Source organism: Rhagoletis zephyria, unplaced genomic scaffold (genome assembly GCF_001687245.7).
Source record: "Rhagoletis zephyria isolate East Lansing unplaced genomic scaffold, Rhagoletis_zephyria_1.1 Rzeph_scaffold_05496, whole genome shotgun sequence".
Lineage (NCBI taxonomy): Eukaryota > Metazoa > Arthropoda > Insecta > Diptera > Tephritidae > Rhagoletis > Rhagoletis zephyria.
Genome location: NW_016162579.1, coordinates 15195 through 42038, shown reverse-complemented (window position 1 = coordinate 42038; position 26844 = coordinate 15195). Strand labels below are relative to the sequence as shown.

Genomic DNA, 26844 nt, shown 5'->3' with positions numbered 1-26844 from the left:
TTGGGTACGGATTCTTCTTGTGCTCGCTAAGCCAGGCCTTTAACGTCGCCGTGGACTCACGCGTTGCATTCTTCCGCCGCGATGCTAAATCATAACTGGCGCCATAACTGCAACGAAAGAAAAAAAAAATACGAAAAGCGAATAAAGTAAAGTGCAAATATTAAAGAGAAATGTTGCAAACTAAATACTTTGACTGGTTTATTGGTTCAATCGTAAGAACTATTGCTGTGCTGAAGTAAAGTAAAAAAGAAAACGCTGCTCTGCACAACGGCGCCTCAGTGCAGCAGTTGCGAAGCGTTAATGGGTTAATGCGCCCAAAAATAGCGTCAACATAACTCAGACGTGCCAGCGGGACCAATTTTCTGGCCGTATCCAGGCTAATACCTCGTCGCGTTGCGCGCTCGAAGTGGTCGCTCATTGCGCGCACCGGCTGGATGTCCCATTATTGCTGTCGCTCCACAACACATTCGCTTATTTATGAATCCTAATGGGGGGAAACGCGGGCGTTGTGGCCTGCTTGGTAGTGACGCTCATAGTCGGTCAATCGGCAGACCTCGTTACTTGGAGCGCAGCGTCTTTTCGTTTCACAGCCGCGCCCGACATATGTATGTACGTAATTCATGACTTTATTAGCCAACATTATATTTGGCGCGCGTACCTGCCGCTAAGCGCCGCGCCTGCACAGCGCGCACTGCACTGGATTAGGCGTTATGGAATCGGAGTTGATGCAACACTTGCCACATCTCAGACCAGCACAGGCGCATAGGCAACGGCGGGCGGTCGCGCCGCTCAGCAGGTGCTTGTTGTTTTGATGTATTCTTTCGTTCTCGTCGCCATGACACTTTATTTATATTTGTGCATTGTGCCAGCAGCTGGATNCCAATGGCAAAAAGTTGAATGATACAAAAAATTTAAAATTTTTGAAAGTGACCAACTAAAAGTGGAGTAATTTTTAATACTTTTTTTTACGAATAAAATTTTGTAGGCAACATTTTAAATATGAAAAGTCGGGATTAAGTCTGCGTAAGTAGGAGATCAACGCCAGAGGTACGCAGGCATAGCTAAGCAGTTATTCTCCGGGTCATAGTTCGAAGAAGTTGGTGATTGTCTTCCGTTGAATACCATTAAGGGATTGTTTGAATCAACGACTGCCGCGTGTCGTTTTTGATTACTGTTATTAGCCCATGCAACCACATAAACAAGTCAATTTGAGTAGGCCGACAGAAAGTTGGAAAATACCAAAGAGCATAGTTAATATAAGAAAGAACCTATTTCTGATCTGTCAAGCATATTCTATTTGGAATAGTTCTCTAAATGAAAAGAATAACTTTTATTGAAATCTAGGCCACCGAGGCCCAGTACTAGAAATTGTCAGGTTAGTTAGTTTTACTCTGCTAGTGACTGGTCTATAGTTTTTATTTGTCAAGGCGTACTTTGATGCTGTCAAAAAAAAAATCAATATACAGCCTATTTTTACGGTGACTGAATTCAAGTTCGGATCAGTTTCCCGCCATCACGCCAGGTCTGTGGAATATTTTTTTAGTCATCGCAGGTAAATGGTCCAAAAAATTGTACAACACTGAACTGTTTGTCTACAAACCAAATTTTACATGGTCTATCGGAAATGCGTTCCAAATCACATTCACTTCATGTCCGTCCTAACTTGAGCGCTTGAGGCAGTGTTCCGTAAGTATCTGAAATAGGAATTTTCAACACTGCCTTAAAAATGATAAAATACATAGGAACTTCGATGCCTTTACCAAGTATTATTCTGCCCTTAGATAATTATCTTAGATTATAATCAAATGAGGGATAGACGCCTGGCCTGGTTTCACCGGTAGTAAGAATAATCCGGTTTCTGCTAGGAAGTCAGTCTCCTCTTTCTTCTCTATTTCGATACGTTCTTTTATAAATAGTCGCCGATACTGTTATCGATATCAACATTCCTAGATATGCTTTGATTTTTTAAAACTAAATTATTTACTTAAGTAAATATTAAATGAATCTGGAGCTTTTTTACCTTCTTTTTAGTAAGACAAATGGGGGTCCAAAGTTTTACATTTTTTACGAAAGGGAAGTAAGTAGTGTTTTGATAAGAAGCTTTTTCATGATAGTAATACCACTAATAGGAAAAGACTTTCCAGATCCAGAAAAAATTTGATACTTTAATAAAATTGTATTTACATTTTAATAGTCCGTAAACCAATTAATTGTGCAGCCATTTTTTATTCCTAAATCAGGAATACCCATTAGATGTACAAGCCAAATAAAATGGCGACATTTGTCACCCGCCTGTCTAAGTCCGAAAGCGTCGCATGAATTTAAAAATATATTTAGAATTACACACATACTTGTACGAACGTGTGCACATGTGCTGATTTAAAAAAAAATAAATGTCTAATTTGGGGAGGCAGCTGCGAGCTGAGCCCCATATAATTTTTCACACAACAATTTCGCGCCAACAAATGTGGCTAATTCATTGAGCCAAAATCAATTCGCATAGCAAATGGTTAACGGCAAACGAATAGCAAATGGCTAGAACCGCAGGCCCTATTAGCCACATGCGCGTCTGCGTGACATTTCGATATCAATCAAAGTTTCGCGCGCCGTTGTTGTTGTTTTTGTTGTTGCCAACATATGTACCACATTTTGCCTTGTGTGCGTGCGAGTATCCAATTCCACATTCGTGTGAGCAGCCGCACCAAAACCGGTTGGGCGCTGTGCACGGAGCGCGCGCGTAAAAAAAGACATTTTGACAAATTTAAGTAGCGCCATCTAGACTCAAATTTAATAGGTTTTCTGCGGCCTGTCACAATAATTCATCAGCGTCAGCGTCCTCCACCATAGGCCGACCACGAATTCAAGCGTGGCATAAGAGTAAGAGTGTGAGTAAGAGTGCACCCCGGAGAGCTCATTCAAGCCGCGGCGGTCGGTTAGCTAGCTGTTGTTGCAAAGTAGGAAATAATGACACCCTTTCGATTAGTTTTCATTTGAGTTTATGTGCGGCGGCAGTGTGTGTATGCCTTTATATCTATGGAGTATGTATGTATGTATGTATGTCATGTAAATGTGGATCTCCAAACGAGTAGCTGGGTGCATATAAATCTAGAAATTAATGAAGAAGGTGGCGTAGGGGGAAAATCTGCGGCCACACATGCCAAGGTCAGCCCCACGCACGCACACATACACATCGACCACCCACCCATCTGCTTGCTGAGTGTCACCTTTTCGCCGTTTTATTTTGTAAATAATTTTATTTTATTTCATTTCATTCACATTTCGAATGAGTTATTTGCTTTGGTGTTCCTTCAGCTCGCCACGCTGAGGGCGTAACTGCCACCCAAGCGTACGCTACAAAGTGCCTCTTCAAAGGACCCATGCGTAGCATTTATTGAGCTTATTCGACTTACATAGAGAAGAGAACNTCTCAAGGAAAGACAACGCCGATTAATATGATTAACATGAGCAAGCTGAGGGTTATGACAGAATACTTACATATACGAGCAACCTTTCTATTCGGTCAGCGGTTGGTGGCCGCGAAACTCACCATCTAAGTGGTATGGTATGTACCTGGATACAATGAAATATCCGAAATCCTCGTAGCAAACGAGCTCGCAAAGACCAACCGAAGGAACTAACCTTTTTGGATTCTAGGCTAATTGACCTAATGGGGTTGAGTGCAAGAAAAAACTTTCTTCACATTGCAGCCCGACGTTTCGCTAATTTTCTTAGCTTCCTCAGGGGCGATTTCTTTATTAAAACCAAACCTACGCTGATATCAGGCAAACACCAGCTTCAGATCAGAATTCATTGAGTTGCCAAATGACATATGGGCAAACGCGTTGGATTACCAAGCAAATGTGTCCTAATATCAACGGGAAGAGTTACGTAATGAGAACACATGTCGATTTTCTTCTTAGCTTCAGGAACCAGAAAAGGTGGGACTGCCTCGTCTATGAAAATCACGATTAATAGTAGTTATTTCTTCCAGTGTTTGGCTAATTTACTGCGAAGCAATCACATGGGAAATTGAAAGAACAGAATAAAAGCTTGCGTCACAACGAGAATAACTGGTCTAGCTGTGCTTCTCGGTTTGCTGTGCAGCGTGGAAACCACCGTAACCTAAACTAACCTAACATATGGTCTGCCCAAGGTACTTACAGGGATCTGAGTTGATCTAAGTCTGAAACTGAAGTCGACTAGAGCGCAGCCTGCCAACATATTTTTCGAAGTTTTTAGTTTAATAAACATTATGGGACTAAAAAAATTTCGAAAGAAATCGTCAGTTTTTTTTTGGTGATGAATCAGAAAATTGTAGAAGATCAGCTTTTGGAGACAAATTCATCGATACTCGTTATTTTTTTTCTTCTCATAAAAATCGCCTATGGTGCGAAGCCGGCCTAAAACTGAACGTAGTAGACCCACCAATATATTTGATAACACTAAGATGGGTATCAGAATTATAGGAAAATTCTTAGCAAACATGAAATCAGCAAATATTTTGATCGTTTAATTATTTCGTTCTCCCTTTTCTTATATACCGTCAAAATTGTAAGAGGACATGGCGTGTCAATCGACATACAATAAAGTCAAAAATACGTATGTATATACATATGAAATACTGTGATGCTGAAATGATTTTTCAATTTGCTACTCGTATCTTCAATATTGCTGTTACATGGTTACAATACCAACGAAAACAACAAAAACTTTGGCAAGCAGAACAACTGATAAAATGTATATATATTTAGTACATGCGAGTACTTATACGCAAATACTTTATTATGACAATGTTTTATATAAAATGCATACACACTTGCGCAAATAAATTTATGCCAAAAAAATTCACAACCATCTACAAGAATCAGTAATTAAAAAATAAAATAAAACATTTAACAAAAAGTGCCCATTAATATTTTACACTTAACCTGTACTAAAGCCATCAATTGCTCGACGCTTCACCAAATTGTTCAAAGTGTTTGTGTGTGATAGTATTCATAAATATGTACATCCATATTTACTTAGATACAGCTGCGGCCAAAATAATAACAACTCAGCATTTTGGTGAGTTTCGACTATGTCTCTCTTGTTTATTTCATGTTAAACATTTTTTTAATTACAGCTCATTATATAACAAAAACCATATAAATTAAAATTCTAAATTTTTCACAAAAATTAACAAACTTCCATCAAAATTTCGAATTCCTTCAATCCTCAAGCAGGCAAGACCGCTTTTAAGCTGTCAACAGTTAGGCTTATAAAAGCGCTATGCCTAAGGCTACGGTTACTATGCACCCGTTTTCTGACTAAATTTAGATCTGTTTATTTGCTTGTTTCATACTTTTTTTTGTTCCGATGAAATTATCAGAACACAATTTCGTCAGTGAAAAATGTTTTCACTTTCGTTTTCGTCGATGAAAAATTAGTTGATATTAGCTTTCACCATCGTAACCCTCAGCAAAAAAAATCACCTGCTTCAAGTTTAACAATACGAGTAATGGTATGCAGTTTTGTAGTGCCAAAAAGTCTTGTTGATTTTTAATAATTTTTTTTTAATTATAATTTTTGCTACAAAGTTTAAAAACGAGATTTAATAACATAGTGTGTATTATATAATGATATTTACTTTTATAAAAAATTAAATATCATTAAAAAATAAAAGAAAAATAGTCAAATGTCTTGAGCTGCTATTATTTCGACCGCAGGTGTACATATATGCGACGTAATAAACAATCGAGCGATAAGCAAACAGCGGGGCCGGTCAGCAATAAAAGGCAAACGGCCGCAAAACCAGGAAACCGGGCAATTCATATTTTTCGCTTGATTGTCAGAGTTGCAGAGTTGCAGAGTTGCACATTGTTCTGCGCCGCATTGTGTGGCTACTGGTGGCTACGTTGCGAAAAATTAATAACAAGTTTTGTTTGCTCGAATGTATGTAAGTGATACAAACATACATATGTATATGTATGTTTATACATAAATAACCCACAAAGTTGCAGGAGGCATGAAATATCCTCGGTCACTTTCGTTTGTTACATTTCATATGTAGATGTGTATATGTATATATGCCTTTATTTGCCTACATTGCACTTGATTGCTTTTCATTTTTGCATGTGTGCGAACACGAAATTTGTTTGTAAACAAGTTTGAAAAAGGACTTCTCGCTAACCCATCAGTGCACGAATAATGTCAGCCATATTCAAAGAGCCGCTTATATACATACATACATATGTACACTTGTCTATATACATATTTATGTATCTAGTACACATACACAAGCGCGTGTGCCGAGTTTTAGCGTACTTACAGTGTTTCGTTGATTTTAATATTAAACTGCGAAAAGCGCCTTTTAGTAGAGCTTCAAAAAGGACCTTTAATTTGTACTATTGCTATTTATTTTTCCAAAGAGTTGAACATTTCATTTGACAACATAATTTAATCTTCATTTTTCATAAACCATAGATGAATTTAAAAAAATTTTAATAGATTTTTTTGACATTTTACCTAAGTTAATAAAAATAATTTTAAATGGGACACCATTGCGTATGAGGAATCATTTTCTTGGGCTACGGGTACTATGCATGCGTATTCTGATGAACTTTTGTTCGATTTTCGCCCTATTATGTCAATAGACAAACATATCTATAGTATTTTTGTTAATATGCGAGACACACTTGTGGAATTTTCCCCTTTCTTTTCTTTAAATTTACTATTACATTTTAAAGTGGTAAGGATGTAGTTAAGAAAATTTATATCAGAAAGCGCAAATTTAATACATACATATGTACACACAATCGTACACATCACAACATGCAACCCGAATGAAAACAAATTAAAATAAGCGAAATAAACTATTTGGGGAATGCCAACTCCATTCGTTTTGTTGCACTAAATGCCTTTGTTGTACACTTCACGCCATTTTATTGCGGGCGAAAGTTTCAATTTGTGGTTTCCAAACGGTCGCCAACTTTTGCATTTACAATACCAAATAAATATATATAAGCACACGCACACATGCATAGTATTTACATACATAAAAACGTGGTTACCCGGCGAAAGCACGCGTTAGCGATAATTCATTGTTGTGCACTTAACGGTTGTTGCCGCTGTAGACGTCTGGCATTCCAACTAACTATTCGACAAGTTTTTTGCTAAACGAAACAAAGTGCTAGATTTAAGTCCTTAAAAGGTGTACATACTAAAGAAGAAAATCTCAAAGAAGAACGTGTAACTTTAAAGCTCACTTTATGTATATTTAAAGGTTCCACTAAAATTTATGATTGTGTCTAAAGTAAAGCATTTTATTAACGGTTTTAAACTGGTTTACAGCCAAAAATCATACATACGTCAAAAACCGATAATAGAAATGCTTAACTTTAGACATAGCTTTATTTTTAAGCCAACCTTTAGATATAAAGTGAGCTTTAAAGTTGGAGTTTACTTCAGAAAACGGCCTTTAGCAATTTAAGAATTTAAATTTATGGAAAAACTATTTTTTTTTTTAAGTTTCTATCCTATCTATAATTTAGATGTTTCAGCTCAACCCTGCGGTCGCTGTGGTTAGGCCTGCGCACTAGCATTCCGAGTCACTGTTCAGATTTAGCAAGACGAAGTGTGCATTGAATATTGGGAACCTGACGAAGTTCATTCATTAAGTTAAGGGTATTGGAGTTGGCACAAACCCCACGCCTTATCACAAACAATTTCTATTCAACCTCTTTTCCAGATGATACTTCAACTCGAGTTCCGAAGTGGAAAGTTAAGATATAACAGGTATAGTATGTAAATTAGAGTGGTCCAAAAATGCATGTGAAAAAGTAAAAAGGGATTTTAATGCTCTGGCCCCCCTAGGATTGTTCTATACCGTAAAAATATATACCCCTATTTTTTTTTATCAAAAAATATTTAGAGGTCGCTCAAAGTACTCAGAGTTTTCCATGTATTTTATATGGGGAAGCCCAGTATTTCGTAGAAGTGGTATAGAAATCTTGGCTATCAATATTTTTCGTTCCGAAAGCCCTGGTCCCCTTCAGCAGACTACCAATAATAAAATTCAATTGTTTATTTTACCATTTTTATATAGTAACTATATCTTATAGCTCCGAAAAATCGCAATACGTCAAATTTTTAGTATTAAAAAAAATATTAAATAAACAGTTGGAGGTTCCCTGAAGAGACCAGAGTGTTCCGATTGAAAAATATTGATACACAAAAATTCTATACCACTTCTACGAAATATTGTTTTTTCCCCATACAAATACATGGATAAATTTGACCGCCTTAAGCCTTATATATTTTTCGATATGGAACAATCCTAGGGGGTGAGAGCATTAAAGTTCCGACTTTACTTTTAGGACCACCCTATGTACATAAAAATGTATGTATGTTTATTGGGTCACACATACAAAAAAAAAATGGGTACAGCTTTCCTGTCGGAATTGTGTCGTATATTTTCAGACTTCCGCCAAAATATTTCAGAATAAAATTGGGATTGACCTGAGCTGGGATTTACCTCCAAAATTCGCATTGATTTGATTGCTCTGGCAAAATTTAAAAAAATGTGTATTGAAACCTCTGAGGCTTAATGTCTTCTGTTGAGAGGTATTTTTTGTTTTAATATTTGCAAAAACCATTTTTTTTTATCTATCACGTAAATCTATCGAAATATTCTTGAGAGGTTCTTAAAATATATAATTCCGTTGGAAAAATCGCAGCTTTCTTTGGTGAGGCACCCTAATGTAAACACATGTATATACAGTTAGTGCATTTTCATCATTTTCATAGAATACTTAGCTTTCATTTCAACATTAATTGTTAAACACTTTCTCCAAAACAATGGCGAATCTAGAAACTAAGTTAAGTAAAACTAAAAAACCTTTCATTCATTTTCAACCGCCTACTAACATCCGAATAATGAATACCATCATGGCCACCAAGCAGCTGAAAAATGTTGTTGTCGGTTAGTGAGGTTCGTTCAGAGGCGCTTCACGTGACGCTCGCTCAGTACAGTCTAACCAAAGATTGATGGCGTATACGAGCATGTTGAGTAGCTCAGCTCAGTGCCAGTGTGTGTCGTCGTCGTAGAGAAACCACAGCAACAACAATTTTTCAGATTTTACCCAAAACAAAATCCAGCAACAAAGGTAGCCGCTTAGAAGCTGAGGCAAAGACAAAATCTGCGTAAATGAATGTAGGTATGCAAATGAAATTTAGATGAAAGCAACAAACATAACAACTACAACGAACTAACTAATAGTATGGCTGAATGTGTTAGCTACATTTACCACATGTAGTTACATCACATATCACGTATCTGTAACATCAAATTTAAAACAAAGCCGACAAGAGCAACCAACACCAACGCCAACGCCGACGCCAACAAGGACAACAAGGATTACTACGTTGTCAGAGTGGAGTTGCATGCACATTATGTATCGCTTTATGTTGTTAGACCGCCACGTATTGTGTTGCCTTACCCGCAGAACGCATACATACATTCAAGCTTGCTATTGCATCCTTTTGTTTGGTTTCATGTCTGAGTATCCTTCCTGCCTGCATATGTATTGCATTTATTATCTTGGTAAGTAAATTTTACATAACAAACTGCCAGAAGCGAATGAGTGAATGAGTGAATGAATGTGGATGCAAAAGGAGTGATGGAGCGCTTGATGGCAGACTTCATGCCCGCCTGCGGCTATTCGCAATCACAATCAACGCTACATTGCAAAGCATCATCTCGTCTTGACAGCCGGGACAAGCCGCCAGGACAAGCCGCCGGCACATTGTGGCACTCAGGCTCGACAACTGCACTCTTCTCTTAGCGCCACTGAACTCGTGCTGGCGTACTCGTGAATGTCTACAGACAGGCATATGGCAGACGGGCAAACAAAGCTGCACTAGTGAGTGGATTAGCGATGTAAGGGGATTGAGTGTGCGAGGGCAATAGAGAAGGCTGTGAAGTTGTGATGCCGGTCTCAAGCCGTTCGCTTCAGCGCTTATCTCAGCACACTTACCTACAATATAGTATAACACATGTAGTGTTGTTTGCCCGTTGATATGTGCTTTTGTGTTTAATTTCATATGTATCATTATTTACCGTTTCCATTTCCATATGCGCAAGTGTTCATACCCAGTAGTGAAATCCAATAGTACCGTACTGTAGCGACTTTTATTATTGTTTTTTTTTTTGCAACGATTTTCGGACATCCCTTGTCAAAGGGGAAATCGTTCCATAATACATCATATTACTACCCTCTCGGAAACACAAACAACCAAAAATATTTTTTTTTTAATTTTTCTTTCAACGTTTACTTCGCCACGAGGTCGTGATATTAAATTTTCAATGTTTGGGATAAGGCGATATGTCCCGGCGTCCATTGGAAGATTCGCCCCGTTTTTTGTGCCACATGTCTAGTGTGTGCCTACGGGTTGCGAGCTACCAGATGTAAGCATGGCTGGTCTATTCGCCAATGCAAGGCCTTGGGGTACTGTATTGAATACAAATAAAACTAATTAATCCATATTTATGCGCCGTTGAGTATTCCTACCAGGTATGTGATAATAAATGTTTTCTTCGCTACTTTTCCTGTCCTAACTTAGAACTAGCTGTATTTCTGACTGTAAGTCTTTAAATAATTTTACTGTGACCAGTGTATAGCAACTCGAATGGTCCACTTTTTATTACAGGCATCTTTTGGTATCCTAGCTAACTATATACATGCATACTCAGACTATTCTAGGGTATTTGCAACATTAACTTGATCAGTGACTTCCTTTACTGCCTTCACTCTTTTGATCCTTCCACAGTAGCTGGTACTGCGGCTGCGACTGCAACGCGTTTGTTTAGCTGGCAGTATAATTCGCATAAAAGGAAAACACGCTGTCTACATCATGTTACCTCATCATGAAAGCAGTTTTTGCGAACGCACACACAAATAAACTTCTACAAACAAATACTTTGGTGTCGATTTTTTGCATCGGTATGCTTGAAACGTGGCATTGCTGAAATGTTTCCCCGCTTTAGGCTTCCAATTTTACAGATTTTTACGGGAAGAATTAATAATAATCCGACAGATTCTGCAATTCAATTCATTTCCGGGTGAATTTCTACCCTTGCCATGAGCATAAAGGTGAGGAGGTTACATACGGTTGGAAACCGTGAGGATATCATGATTTAGTTATTCGACTTTTCGTCATAATTTAAGCACTTAAATCGCACTATACAACTTCATACAAACAATCAGAGAGTTTCAGGGAAGAAGAGTGAGTAGGGTGACCAGGGGTCATTTCTCGCCTAATGCCCTGATTTTTACAAAGCTGACCTTTTATCAATTTTTCACCGTGTAAACATATCGTTAGGCGCTTGTTTGTGCATCGTTCACTTAATAACACACTGTCATATATATGTTAAAATTGGTTACATTGCGACCCGCGTAGGTAGCGCGAGTTCACACTGATGACGTCAAAGAAGCTTGTATAGATAAGTAGTCGTCCTAACTTTATTTCGGAATTATCACTTTGTGGTGTAATATAACCGCCGAAGCATCGTGGCTCTGCAGTAAAATTTAATCGAAAATAGACACTTATTGAAATTGTTAGTCGTAGTCAACAAATTGAGCAAGCGGCCTGGCACTCTGTGTTGCCAAAAGTCATTGCTTGAGCTCATCTGCTCTTTTGTCAGACTGTCATGCCACTTGCTCACTTTGGTGAATACCACTATTGTTTATGTATTTCAATTTATTTATTGAGTCTATGATTTAGAAATCTTACTAACTAGATATAAATTTGCTTATTTGCCGAGGGAAAAATCAAAGACAGTATTTTTGTCTATTACTAGGTTATTTAATTCAATAATAGCCCGAGTAATTGCTTAATTTAAATAGTAGTTAGATTTATAGGCATCAATATAAAATGTTTGATGTCGTCTAAGTGTTTTAGTACGGACATAAAATTTTACCAATTGTAGCAGCTGCGGAATGTGCCTCAGCGAGTGTCTTGATTTTTCCTTCAATTCATCTGGTCACCCTAAACTGAGAAAAGAGTTTAGTTACGTCAACTAAATATGTTTTTCTCAACACATGATTTGGTTATAGGTACTAAATCACGTGTTGAGAGAAATATATTTGGCTGCCTTTTTTTTTTGCATGTAAGATTGAGCCGAATGGCCAATCCCACCTTTTTCGGCTTTCAATACATTATCAAAGTACAGGACTTGTCTTTAAGAAACTTAGACTTCAGAACGTATACTCGAAAGGCGGTACTAAATCGCTACTTTGGCAGTAGCTGATGGCGCTTGTAACCCATCTCTTATACTGACGACACTTCCGGTTAAGCATAAGGAAAGCAACTTGACCTAACACCGATCCCATAAAGACCGAAAGGTTAACTTTGAGGAAAAATACCCGGCGTCTCTGGAAAATTAATGGGTTCTAAGGTCAATTATAGCAAGTTGGATAAGGAGCAACGGACTGCTTCTACGTTAATTACTGGAGCATCTACCCCTACTAAGGTGTCAGTTTAAGCGAAAAAAAATTAAGTTCCCTTCCAACCATGCCGAATTCATATAAGGTGGTGTTGTTTCATCAGCTGTGAGTATCTCAGTGGGACTTCTTCGGATGTATTCTCATTGAATTTCGGCCAACGGCTTCACGAGAATTGTCGTGGTTTCCAGGCGAACCTACGTAGCGGCGTTTCCTGTTGCCCGAACTCTAACTGATAGGCAAACAGTTCATATACGTTTTCTATTAAACAAAATTTCCAAGACTTTGGCTGTTACTGGACACTGCTGAGTGCATCCGCGTCAAATGAATGAACTTCGCTGTAAAAGACTTTTGACTAAGAAAAAGCCAAAAGTGGGGTATGGAAAGTATCAACCATTTTCTGTGGATGCCTATCCTTGGAGAAAACACCGCTGAGACACACATACACACATTTCATTGCAAACTTTAATGGTTATTGTTGTTTTAACAACACAGAACATTCCTTACAAATTTTGTATGGAAGTAACTTAAACCAGAAATAAAACTGGCTCGTTGTGATGGCGTAGACCCAATTGTTGTTGCAAAGGAGAGTGTGTTTTTTAATTCTCACTTTTTTTTAAGTATTAGTACGAATTTGTTGCATTGCCCCAATTCTCTTCAAGTATGTTCCTTCACAAAAAGGCCAATAAAGGCAATCTTTGACAAGTGTTCACACAAAAAGCCTCAAAGTCTGCATACGAATAAATGTGTACTTGCATACATGTAGAAATGTACATATGTACATTAGAGTGGTCCAATTTTTTTATGAGGGAAAATAATTTCCTCGTAGAAAACGGGTTTTCTAGTTTTTGCCTTTTGATATGTGTAATATCTATACCAACTTTCAGTTTAATACTGTAACCAATACAGGGTGCTCAATGACCTTGAAATGCGCTACTGGATCGCTGTGAAACTGGCAAAAAATATTGGTGATTTTTATCAAAAGCTAATGTTGCCATACCAACTAAAGCTTGCGATATTTTTTTAAGGCAATTAAATTTGAAATTTTTTAGGTTGCTTAACCTATTACTTGATTAATTATGTACACAATATTTCTAGAGTAAAATGTGAGCATCATGAGCATCCTCCACATTTATACTTAGAAACGTAAAGTTTGGTATCAGCACCTCTTTCGGCAAGCGGAAAAATTTTGGAAGGTGCCCCAAACCCTATTTCGGAATTTTTTTTTCGCTCCACTCTAATGTACATACATATGTATATACGAACGTGTGCGCGTTAAAGCCTACAGCAACATTTGCATTGCATTGCGGGCGGCCATTTTGATTTGTACTCATCGCACTGGCTCATGAACATGCCACCAACAAAATTTGCCAAACTGCCCCCAAAGTACACACAGAGCACAAAATACAATTATGTGCAGATAAATAAACCAACTCACCCTGCCCTGCCCCATAGCTGGAGTCCCCATTATCCACCTGCATATGTGTATGTACTATACGTCCGCCTGTGTATGTGTGCGTATTTGTGTAAAACGACACAAAATGGATATTTCACCCGCAGCCGTTCTCATTGTTGGGATTTGTGTTTAAATGTCAGTCTGTCATGATGCGGATGGAGGGGGGGGGCTTTACAGACGCGACTCGTTTATTTGTTTACATGTGTCTGTCTATGTAAGAGTGCATAAATGTATGTAGATAAGTATGTGTAGACAGGGACAAGCGCTTGACAACAGGATACTGTTGATATTGTCGGTCGACGTCAGCGTGCATCGACGACGACGTCATCCGGTGACTATTGTTGTTGCTGCTGTACTACATACACTCCAGTTACTATTATTGTCATTTTAAATTGTTTGTTGCAATTGGCAACTTTTATTGTTATTGCTATTGTTGCCATTGGCGGCTTGGTTAATCTGCTGTTGCTGCATTTTTTCAGGATTTCTTTTGCATTGCCCATTTTTTGTGCGTTTGCAAGTGGCCGCTGGTACACTTCGCTGGTACTCCCCGCTTATGCCCTACACTGACATCAGTTGCATCACATTTCACTATTTTTTGTTGGTTTTTTTTTTACGTTATTGTAGCTATTGCAGTCGGCTTTTATTTAAATGTTAACAACAATGCTTGCCCGCATTTGCATTTATCGATTTTTTTTTTCTTCTATCCATATCATTTGCCATTTAATCCGATGCGTTCGCAGCAGTGTTTGCTGTCGGTCTGCCATTCTTTTTACTTTTTAATTACCTCAATTCTTCGTTTGCGAAAAAAATTTAAATTAAACTTTATACTTTTCTTGCACGTCACACAGCAGGCGTGTATGTGTGCACAGTCGTACAACATACCTACGTAAATACATACATAGATACGGGGAGCTTATTTGCGCATTCACGCACTACTCCGTGCCATGGCCAAATCCTTTTGATGCGCTTTTTACAGAGTTTTACAGTACTTAATAGTTCAATAGTTTTACCAGAATTTAATGCGATTCAGTTACCGAATGGCAAGTAATGCGTGCCCTTTATAGGATTATACGCAATTCAATAATCCTAGCTTTGAGCTATTAGAATTTTTATTTGTTGGCCAGGGTTTATCTTACAAAAGAATATCGAAAGAGCGAAATGTAAAACTATTTAATCACTGAGGATGATTTGGAGATAGAATTTGTCAAGCTATGGAAAATTTAAATCTGGTTTGGTTTTTAATTGGTATGAAATGACAAATGACACTGGAGATAGAACGCCACTGATGAAAATTCGTTCCAAGATACACACATATATCATCTTAAAACGGTCCCCGAGTGGCAACCCGGTATCAGTGATAGAAAGGTAGGTACAATTGTACTATCTATATTCAGCCTTTTTAAACGTTTTTTTTTTGGTTAACCTGCCCCGTTGGCTGTAATCAAATCTTGAAATCAACGTTTAACCAACTTCCCGATGAACTAGAGACTTGAAACTTCAATGCAATATGAAGGATGAAATAATCTGGTAGGTGGTGCAGCAGTTCAGATATTTGAAAACTCCCCATATATGGTCGGACTTGGTTCATATTTGGGATGTATGGTGCCCCCTAGTACGTTCGGTAACCTTTAGCCCAATTGGAATGGTGATTTTACTCCCTGGTGAATACACTATTACAACTTCTAGTGAGAAGGCTTTTGAATGGTAACCTAGTAGGTGTAAATTTATTACTGCTAATGACATTCCCATATCAAATTCATGGGTGAATTGCATTGCTGGTAATCAGGCTGGTAGCTAGTGTTGGTTAGCGTAAGCGAGTGAAGTCACTAGTGTGCCACCAGTGCGCGGTACTAAAGAGGTTTACATGAATAGAAATAACTTCACAAAAAATATATCCGGTAGAAGAATAACTCCAAAAGAAATCGCCTATAGGTTTTCTGGGTCGTCGAAATTTTTCAAAAAAAATCATTTTTGTTCCGATTTAGTTTATATTTAGGATAGTAATTAATTATTTGAAAAGATATAGCCCCGAAAAGTATTTTGCCGCTAGGTGGCGCAGTAATCGATATACATAATTAAAATGAGCGGTATCTATCCATGGTCCGATTTGGTTCATATTCGGAATATATATTGCCTTCATACATATATTGAAATCACTCCATTTAGAAAAAAAATGCAGGTGGTGAGAACTTAAAATTTTAAACTTATTTTTTTCGCATACATTTTTGGACCACCCTAATATTTAGTACACTGCATTATTGTCTAAATTTAATTAAAATTCGGTATTTTTTCATAAATATTAACTTATTTGTATGCTTTTACATTTTGTTGAATATGCTCGAAACAAAAAAAAAAAACAACAACCAAAGTCACCATTTGCCCAACTTACTAACTTTCAGAGCAAACTTTTCTTTATTCACAAAAAAAAATTTAACAAAAAAATTTAGCTCGCAATACCCCACAGCAACTTGAATGAAAATAGAAAATGAAAACTTTAAACTTTTAAGTTCTGCCGGGTGTGCGTGCGTGCGTGCGTGCGTGCGTTCGCCATTTATCCATTGTCTCCTGGCAGCATTTAACGGCCCGGCCGCCGCATGCGACTGCCTTTGCAAAGCCAAATTCGTTTTAGTGTCTGCTGTCGCACCGCGCCGCACCGCGCCACGTCCCCCACAACTAACTTCGCAAGCTGGACACTTTTGCTTTCTTGGCTTTTGTCGTTTGCTATTCGCCACTCGCCGGCTGCGTCTGGCAAAGTTTCAATTGCTGTGCTTCTTTTTTTCTTTTTAGTGTCGCCTGCGCTGACTTTTCGGTCAACAACAACAACAACAACAACAGCAGCACTGAAAGGCAACGCTCGCAGGCAGGCAGCTATGTGTAGTTGCCGCACGCATTTTTAAGTGTGTTCGCCTGCCAAAATTACAACACAACAAATAAGCGAACAAAAAATAAACGGGAAGTCACTGAAGCAGCCAGCCGCACAGCCAACAGAAGTGAGTGTGTGCGTGTATGCAAGTTCATCATACGCCACGGCGTACCACTCATTCTGCTGTACGTCCTCCCTCACTTTGCCACTTTACCCGAATGTGAGAGAAACTATTCGGCAACGCTGTCTCGTGGCTGCACAGCAGGCACTTTTAAAGCAACCGGAAGCTGTGTGAAGCGGCTGGCTCAAAATCTGTTTGGCTTTGTGTGTGCGATAGCGTTGGGGAGTGAGTTGACTCGCTTTTGGCCCAGATGGAATTATCTCACGTCTCAGTTTTCGCTTTTTATTGCAGCGAGTTCACAAGTTCGGAATTTTGCCAACAATTTAAGAAGTTCTTTAGAATACATGTAAACACACACACACACACACACATCTACACAAACAGGCGTGTATAGTATCTAAGTATGTTTTGAAGTGCAGACGANAAAGCAACCGGAAGCTGTGTGAAGCGGCTGGCTCAAAATCTGTTTGGCTTTGTGTGTGCGATAGCGTTGGGGAGTGAGTTGACTCGCTTTTGGCCCAGATGGAATTATCTCACGTCTCAGTTTTCGCTTTTTATTGCAGCGAGTTCACAAGTTCGGAATTTTGCCAACAATTTAAGAAGTTCTTTAGAATACATGTAAACACACACACACACACACACATCTACACAAACAGGCGTGTATAGTATCTAAGTATGTTTTGAAGTGCAGACGACAGGCGATGTGCAAAGAACATTATAACGCTTGTACTTGTTGGCATTTATGAGCCATTGGCATGGATCGAACGTTCGTGGCCGTCGCAAGTTTGGCTGAGCATGCACGTGATTGTGTGTGAAGTTCAAAGTGCGATTTATATATTATGTGGATTAAAAATTAATTTAACATTCTGTTATGTGCGCCAAAAATGGGAAAAAGGAGAAGTCGTGAAATTCCTAGCAAGAATATTGATTGGATTTGAAAGGAGCCGTTTTCTTTTGGTATTAGCAGGTATTAAGCATTTTACAAGTCATGATTTTGTACAGATTTCAGGTAGTCACGGCGCTTTGTGGAATTTGGCAAAGATTTGTTTAGTGAGAAAACTGATTTTTTTAGCAAGTTTTAGGAAGTGGGTGAAAATAATTTTGAGGCATTGGCAAGGATTTGGAAAATAAAGGCAGATATTAAATAGATATTTTTTCACTAGATAAATGGTTATGGCTTCATTAAAATCTATGTAGACCTTTGTCAGATGAGCATATCGAGCCCTAACGGGGCGACATTCTTTTCAAAAAAAAATTTTTTATGGAATAATGCATCTAGATGCTTTAGGAATATTTCTGCCTCAAAAAGAAAATTTTGAAAAAATTTAGCTTACGTTATTTTTGCGGTTAGGGTTTGACATGCTGCAGAATTTTATGAAAAATTTCGAAGAATAAACAACGAGAGCCTTAGGCAGTGTGCAAATTAAATTTTAAGGGGCGCAAGGGATCGAGTTCGCTTTAGAAGAAAAAAGTCTAAACTAGCTTTGATGATACCAGGGAAAATGTTTAAAGCATTAACGGTATATTTATCGAATCAACAGTGTTATTGATAAACATAATTTTATCGTGGTTTTATTGCTATCATCGACTTTGAAACCAGCAGCAGAGATTTTGCAAATGTTATCGATATTTTTCCAAGGTTTTTCTTAGCGTTTACGTAGTTGAGTTTTTCATCCATTCGTCATTATTTTTGCTATCGGAATTGTATTTATTAGTAGACCTTGTTGTTATCAGCCAAAAAAATTTAAATCAAAATCGATATCGACAATGTTATCGATAAAAAATATTGTTATCGTTGTTTTTAATCTCAACTGTCGTAATCGTTTTCACTAGTCGATTTTGTAAATGCTATCGATATTTTTTCGATTTTTTCAACTATACCAAAATTGACATTTTTATCGATATCGTCATTATCGTTATTATTATCTAGTATATTTTGCAATTTTTATCGACATTATTTTCGCTTTCGACATTGCTATTGATATAATTATCTATTTCTTATCGCTATCGGGTTTTTCATTGTTATTAATATCGGCTTAGGGTGTGATTTGTTACTTCGCTGTGGATGTTAGCCTTTTCCACTCCAGAAACTGTTCTGAACTTAAATTCAGAGCTACGAATTATTAGCACTAGCGTCACTCTTATCCTGCCAAAATAACACTACAGCATTTATTGCAGCTCGAATACACCCAGTTTGTAGTTCTATGTCGCAACACTCCCCTACTATAATTTGTGTCGAATAAGCAAATTTGCTAGAATTTATTTTCACAACTCAACACTCCCCGCACTTACCTATACGCACCGAATGTTGGATCGTAGGTGTAGTAGCCGGTCGTCGGAGGCAAGCCCGTCGAAGTCCACGTTGTGACTTCACTTCCGCTGCAGCTGCCATCTTTCAAAGCATAAGGCGTACTCTGAAAAGTATAAAATGCAGAAATGAACGACTTCAAAACAATTTTGAGATGAATATAAAAAAAAATTCAAAATTTTACTAATATCATGATACTGTTTATTTACTTGCTTTATTAAATGTGAATAAACTTAATAAATTGAATAAGTACAGCATTGTGGACAAATATACAAACATCCATAAACTCATACATAGACACATAGACACGTATTAGCACATACAAAAATTTGTTGGCTTTCAATTTGCTAACAGCTGTCGAAGTGAATAATTTTGCATTTAATTGCTATAGAATTTTGTCAACCAAACTGCCTATGCAGAGGCCGAGCCAAGCTGAACCTAAGTTCATTTCGAGCGGCAACTGTGCGGCGGGCAATCGAGTGAGATGCAGTTAGAAAAAGAGTTGAAGCTACATTCTTTCATACATACATACATACATTCTGTAAAACAATTGAACAAATTTACTTTTAAGAAAATTTGCATAACAGAAGATGTAGAACAGCTGACGTTTCATTAGGCTGCGAAGTTGTTAGAATATTTAAATGAAATTCCAAAAGATAAACAAACACACAATGTGCTGCTTTCTTGGCAAATTAAGTGAACAGAGTAAAGTCGGGTGGATAGAAAATGAAGACATTTTTTAACTCTTAAATTCAAAGAGAAGGAAATTAAGTTTTTTTTTATGGCTTGCATCTATTATGGGATGCAGAGGAAGGTGACCTTAGCGGGGCCACCCCGACTTTTGGATTTATTTAAGTAGGTACGCCTGTCTAAGATCAGAAGTGTCGCTCTATCTAAATATTGATTTTTATAAAACCCTCCCAGTAATGTCTAGCACAAGTTTGGAAACGTGACGTTAAGAAACGCATCAACGCAAATACCAGCCCAGACTCAAATCTTGTTATTTTCAATAGCAGATGCCTATAGAAAACAGAACAAAAACTGCGATTTACGACATCACTGCGTTGCAATCAGACATTCTGTGTTTGAATGCAATATAAGTTTCGCCCTAACTAGTCGCCCAATCAGAGTCTTCTCTAGCCAAATTGTCAGATGTCGCCTTACCTGCTGCTCCTGCGTGACCTGGCGCACATACCAAAATAAGTCCATAATGTTTTCCAACATTATTTAGTCGTGACTTGCATTGCTGAACTAGTTTGGAAGTATATAGTTAGCGGGATGGCCTTTGACTTGAGTTCAGGTTGGTGGTTACGAAGATTACAAATACCTCGGTCTGAAATACCGAGGCGTTTTCCCCCAAAAAGTAGTGAAGATTGTCCTGACCCAGCATCGGTATTGGAACCACCACCAATAAAGTTTTACAATGTGTAAGCCTGGGCTCAGTACCGCTCATCCGCAAGGAACTCAACATTCTAGTATCTCTTAAGCAAAGGTAACGGTGGCGCGCTATGCTATGGCATTAAAAATACATTCAAATATAAATTTCTTTCTTTTCTTTTAAGTCTATTTGACCTACCCTCGGATAAAACCATTAAATGATAGTAGGCTTGGATGCATTATCCAGAGAAGCCCCACATATTAGCCCCATTCTTACAAAAATGTCCAAGGCGAATTTCCCCTAAGCGCTGACGATGCAGTACCCGTACAGCCACCTCACAACATTTACCAGCCAAAGAGATGGCTGGTGATGTTTCTTGGCTTCGGTCAAAACTGTTGTGGTGCCGGTTATGGTGTCAAATGATCGATCACTTTCTTTTCTAGCAGGCCGAACTACTTATTTCTTTAAGAAGTTTAGTGCCTCAGATATCAAAACGCCTCCATAAATTCCTAGCTAATCACTGCAGTGAAGCGTAACTAAGTACTTACTTATTTATTATTTGCCAATTTAATTTTATTTGTGGTGGAGTGTTTTAAGCTCAAATCCATCACATGCAATATTAAACCAAGCAGTCAATAGTCAACAGCAAACAACTTCATACATTAATTATAAATGATATATTGGTAATTGAAGTCATGCCCAGTTTTTTATTAAACAGAATAAATCATTAGTGTTGGAATGTAACAACTTGTCAAGGCATATATTTTGCATTTATTTTTTTTTCTAATTTATTTACATGTTAAATTATAATAATCTTAGATTTACACTTCGTCTAGTGTTACCATATACATATAAATATATGTGTATAAGTATTTATACACCAAGGTATGAAAATTAAATATATATTTTTCCAATTTAGTTAATTTATTTTCCTAAGTCTTGTTAAATTAGCCGCCTAAGTGGCAATTAGCGAACGGCAGTCGTCAGGCTGTTACTAAAAAAGTAAAAAAAAAATGTAAAAGCAAAAATATAAAAAAAAAAATCTATGTACAACAACTTTATCGGCTTGCTGTTGACGGCAAAAACACTTTTTTATCACCTATGTATGTATGTATGTAGGCACGTTTGTATGTATGTACGTGTGGCATGTGTGCCAGTGGCTGCTAATCGCGCATTTTTACAAGACATTAAATCTGTTGCCAAGTAAATTATATCCGGATCCACATAAACGTTCGCGCGCACTCGCCACGCTTGTGACAACAACATGTTTGACGGGGCCGCTTGTGTGTACTCGTACGACACACATGCATACATACATACATATGTACGGGTATGTCTGTTATCAGGCGCCTACAAATTGAACGCACATTGGGCGCTCAACGCTCGCCACACGGCCACAGCGAACGGGGAGCGGGGAGCGGGGCTGCAGCGGCATTAAGCTAATTTTATTGCAATTTTTTTTTTTTTGTTCGTAGAGGATTTTGCAAATTTTGCACAGTCATCGTGCAGCCGCTAGTTTCCTGCTCAATGAATGCATTTCAAATTTTGTTTTTGTCGGCTTTTCGTAGGCATTTTTCTGCTTTTTAATTTGTTTTTTTTTTTTACATTTTACCAACGAATTTTGTATGCAATTTGCTTTTTTTCCACTATTTTTTCTGTAATTTTTTATTATTTTTTATTTTATTTTGAAATCAGCTCGAAACACGAGTCAACAACTGTAATTATTTTAATGTTTACGATTTGCATAAAAATGCAATTAACTACTTTTTATGAGCTGCTGCACTTCGGTGTTGCACTAATTGTTGTGCCAACTGCAGCCAAACGGCAATGGACACACAGCCGCCGCAGCGTCAGAACCACAGCGGCGGCGCTGCATATGAAAAGAGAAAAAAGTTTTGGTTGCTCGTTTGGTTACGTGTCGGTAGCCAATGTGGAAATTGTGGTGGAAACTGTGCGGGGCTGTGGCAGCAGGCAGCAAAAAAACAAGAACAATTGCATTGACCAGCGCAGAGGTATTTAATTGTATGGGTAGGCTAAATGCAAAGTGAATGCGGAGCGAATTGCAGCGGCGGCGGCGGCGGCGGCGGCGGTGGGTATGCTGTTTGAAAATTTTCCAAACGTTAAGCGATCTCGGACATAAAACATTTGTATAACTATTTTCTGCACAATTGAATAAATTAAGATTGGCAGTCGTTATGCGGGTAGCGTAATTTAAAATCGCATTGGAAAAGTTGAATGCAATCAGCGTGTGAGCTATCTGCTTGATTGTTTTTTTTTTAGCTGGTGAAAGTATGGATAGAAGAAGCCTCAAGCCAGTGCTGATCATCCGATTCGGTTGAGGAAGACTGTTTCCCTACTTCTTTTGAGTTTACAGATGCAGCGCAGAAGGCTGTACGGGGGACCCACCCTTGTTGAAGGTTCACAAAGGGGCAAGTGACCCGTACACGTGGCTACTAACGTATACTATCGGGCAACGAGACCATTGGCCATATGACCGCCAGATTCAGAGTTCCGCATAACGATTTCTGTAGAAGCTTTCTCTAAAAGGAAGGGAACCCCCTTGTAGTGTCAACCAAAAGCATAAAAAGTCAGAAACTTTGATCCGAATTAACGGCGCAGTTGATCTCATGAAAATTGCGATCTGACAGATGGCAGTAATGCGGATTATCGAGCCGCAAGGTCGTGGGTTCGAGTTCCACTGCCAGTCGGATTTTCATTTATTTATATTTTTAATTCATTCAATTATAACTTTTTATATCTTTTAATCGTGTTTTCAGTTAGTTGTTGACTATTTTAATAAAACTAAATTCTAAAAATTTAAATCAACTAATAATAAAATAAAGTAAAATAGATTACATAAATGAACAAAAATAAAAAAAATTATAAAAAAGTAAAAAAAAAATAAAATAAAATTTTGGCAACCACGCCAATCGAGGATCGAGCCAACAGACTTGTAAAATTCCCATGATCCGAATTAATTTTGGAAATTAACTCTAGGACTTAATCCGGATCAACTGCATTTAATTCCTGAGATAATTCCGAATTAACGAGTTGATCCGAAACAACGCTGCCGTCTGTCTATGCTTTAATATTCGCTTAAAAATCTAGAGAGGTCTGAGGAAATCCTCTGCAGAGCATTACAAGTAGCCTTATCTAGGAATCTTACTTATCCTGAACGACTGAGGGTGTAATACTTGCTATTCGTGGCATAAAGTAGTCCTTAAAAGGAGGGTTTAAAAAACGTTAATTAGGCAACCGTATTGCATTGACAAACATTTGAAAATGTTGGTCCTGGATGCCCTAAGGGGAAATCGGAAACATCTCGGTAAGTAGGTAAAACGCAAGACAGACGGGCATGCTTATGCAGTTTAACTAGCACACAAATGCGCATAATAACTTTGCCCCGACAGACCGCAGCAATGCGGACTAATGCGACGCAAGCTCGTGGGTTCGAGTCCCACGGCCAGTAGAGTTTTCATTTATTTAGTGTTTATTAATTTTTTTACAAGTTCTATATTTTTTTAACGTTACTTTCATTTAGTTGCTGTTGACTTTTTAATTAAATTCAACTCTAAAAATTTTAATTAACTAATAATAAAATAAAAAATGTGGTATAAACTAAATCAAATGAAAATAAAATAAAGTAAAGCTAAATATATAAATAAAAAAATAAATAAAAAATAAATAAATAAATAATAAAAACAAACAATTTTTTGGAGGCCACCTCGCTTCTTTGTTTGCTTACTTGTACAAAAGACAACAGCTGGCCGTTTTTATCAGCAGTGTTGCCATCGAAAATTCCCCAAGTTAAATAATTCGCAAAAATTTCGTGCATTTAAAAGAGGAAAATGGGTGAGCTAATGCAAATAAAGGCTGTTTATGCAAATAAGTGAGCCCGTTTGTCAACCGCATAAGATAATTCGTCATCAACTTCTCACTGTGAAGGTTCTTAGAATAAAAATATACTTCCATAGACTGCCCATATGAGGAACAAATGTTGACATAGACAGAGTGCTCCCAACTAAAAACAGCTTTATTTAAACAAACTCACTAACGAGCTGGCATATTTTCGTAATTACTTGNTTCACACATTGCAACCACACATTGAGCAGGGAGTGAAGTGCTGAGTGCGCTGCTGCTGGTGATTCACTTGATATTCTTACAAATGGAATAAAGAAATTACAATGGAATGCAACGATTACCGCTCGCCCTAAGAACTGATGGCAAACACGACATACATACATATGTAGAACTCAGTGAAATGCCAAGTTTTGCGTTTGAAATTCAAATTCCACACTAGCCGACTTGTGTTTTTTCGTGCGATAATTGCCAGCGAGTATTTTTTAATGAGCGCGTTTACATGCGTACTAACGAACACACATATGCACATACATAAATACGCTGGCATGCACAAATGCATTTTACTGCTCGCAAATAAAAAGCATAAATTTATAGGCATCTATTTTTGCATGTTTGTATTTATGTAGTTGTGTATGTACGCTTTTCAGTGCAACTGTTGTTTGTACAGCCACTTCGGCTGCTACTTGTGTGTGTGTGGTATTTAATTTTTCTTGCGAGCGAGTGAACATCTTAATCGCTTAGTAAATACTGCCAACGAAAAAAAAAAAACAATAATTGCTGCAACAACTCGCGCAAACCAATACAACAACCAGCGCAGGAGCAACTTAGGTGTCCGCGAGGTACCGGTGCCGGTGCGCAGTGGCATTATTGTTGGGAAATAGTACTTTGACTGCCCGGCCGAATAGCTGACGACTATTTGTGAGCTGCTCCGTTTGTGAGCTGCAATTATATTTGCTATCAACAAAAAGCACGAGCAGCAATTGTAGATACTCAAATATTCATACAAATAACAGGCCACAATTATAGACAAAACAATACAAACGACAAAGCAAAATGTGTTGCACTTGGCGAAATGCAAAAGGGAAAATGCAAAATCTGAAATTTGCATAAAAACAAAATTATACTCAGAACGGTTAGCATTTAAGTGTTTTTTTTCTAATTTTTTATTGCAAATCAAATAGTAGGCTGTGTCCACATTTCTTTCTATATGTAAATTGATGAGCCATATTTAGAAAATCGTTAGCACTTAGTGTGCATTTCCGAGCATGAATAGGAGAACATACGACGTAATTATGCGGTGACTGCAATTAAATATGAAATCAAACATGGAATACTAAATTTTTCTTTCCAGTATCAACAACCGAATTTTATTGCTTATTTAATGCAACTGACAACGGAGCCGATATCAGTTTGGCAACTGGTTATTGACAATTGAGCTTACATGTTTTCGTTTCCCAAACGGGTGCCCACTCGAAGTAGAGAGGGTTTCTGGCCGATGTTAATGTCCGAAATGCCAGCAGAAAATGCAGCCCCCTTGAATCTAGGGCCTTGAGACCACCCGTTCCCAATGAGTAAAGAGAGATCCAAGACGGATTGCTGTGTGGGAGCGAGAGTCTACTCCCAGGAGCTTGGTCTTGCGCTGTCTCTACGATTAGGAAAGGGTACAAGAGTCTTCCGAGCGCAAGTTGTAGGCATCCTGAAGCCTGTAAAATTTTGGTGAATTCGGGTACAATAGTAAAGCAACACTATTTACTATGTTCTGACAGCCTGTCGGCGCTATGGATAATAGCTTCTCAAGGTTACCAAATCTAAGCGAGTTAAGGAATACAAAAGGGAATTGTGCTTAGTGTCTCAAACAACTACCGTCTCACATGTCGGGGTTCTGGGACATACTTAGGAATATAGAAGGCAATCAGAAGGTAGATGAATTGGTGTTTGAAGGAAGGCAAAGCGACAGCACGGTGTTTGAAATAGTCCAAAGAGAAATTACCTTACATTTTCTGGAACTATCTAGACACAGGTAACTATGGCCTTACCACAAAAGTACGGAGACTTTGGATCGTCTTAGTAAATCAAGGACAGAAATGTTCAGAATCGTAGCAACCATAACGGGACACTGGCCTCTAATAGGATTTGCCCCAGCTGTCCGCTAGAAGATAGCGAAAAAAGTGTTCAGAATTTGTTGTGTGGATGTTTAGGTTTTTCGGAAATTAAACACCAGGCGAACACCTCGTAACACAACTAAACGACCTATCAGCGGCTACTAGGCAGCACGGCAGCCACCCAACCATAACTTACAAGGTATGTACCTGAAGTGTCCGGACCCTTAAAGAAGAAAAATTCCTACGCATGACTGGCTGATGCAATTAAGTTTGAGA

General features: G+C 38.1%; 1 protein-coding gene across 1 annotated transcript in view; it reads right to left on the bottom strand.

Moving 5' to 3' along the window:
- Window positions 1-4: 4 nt before the first annotated feature.
- Window positions 5-26844, bottom strand: part of LOC108372159 (homeobox protein araucan-like) — a gene marked incomplete at its 3' end in the record, with an annotated part of 37389 nt that continues 10549 nt past the window's right edge. Inside the window, exons 3-4 of the mRNA XM_017627810.1 lie at window positions 19212-19333; window positions 5-107 (exon numbers count right to left, since the gene is read on the bottom strand). Coding sequence (XP_017483299.1) covers window positions 5-107; window positions 19212-19333 — 225 coding nt within the window. The remainder of the gene's footprint in view (window positions 108-19211; window positions 19334-26844) is intronic.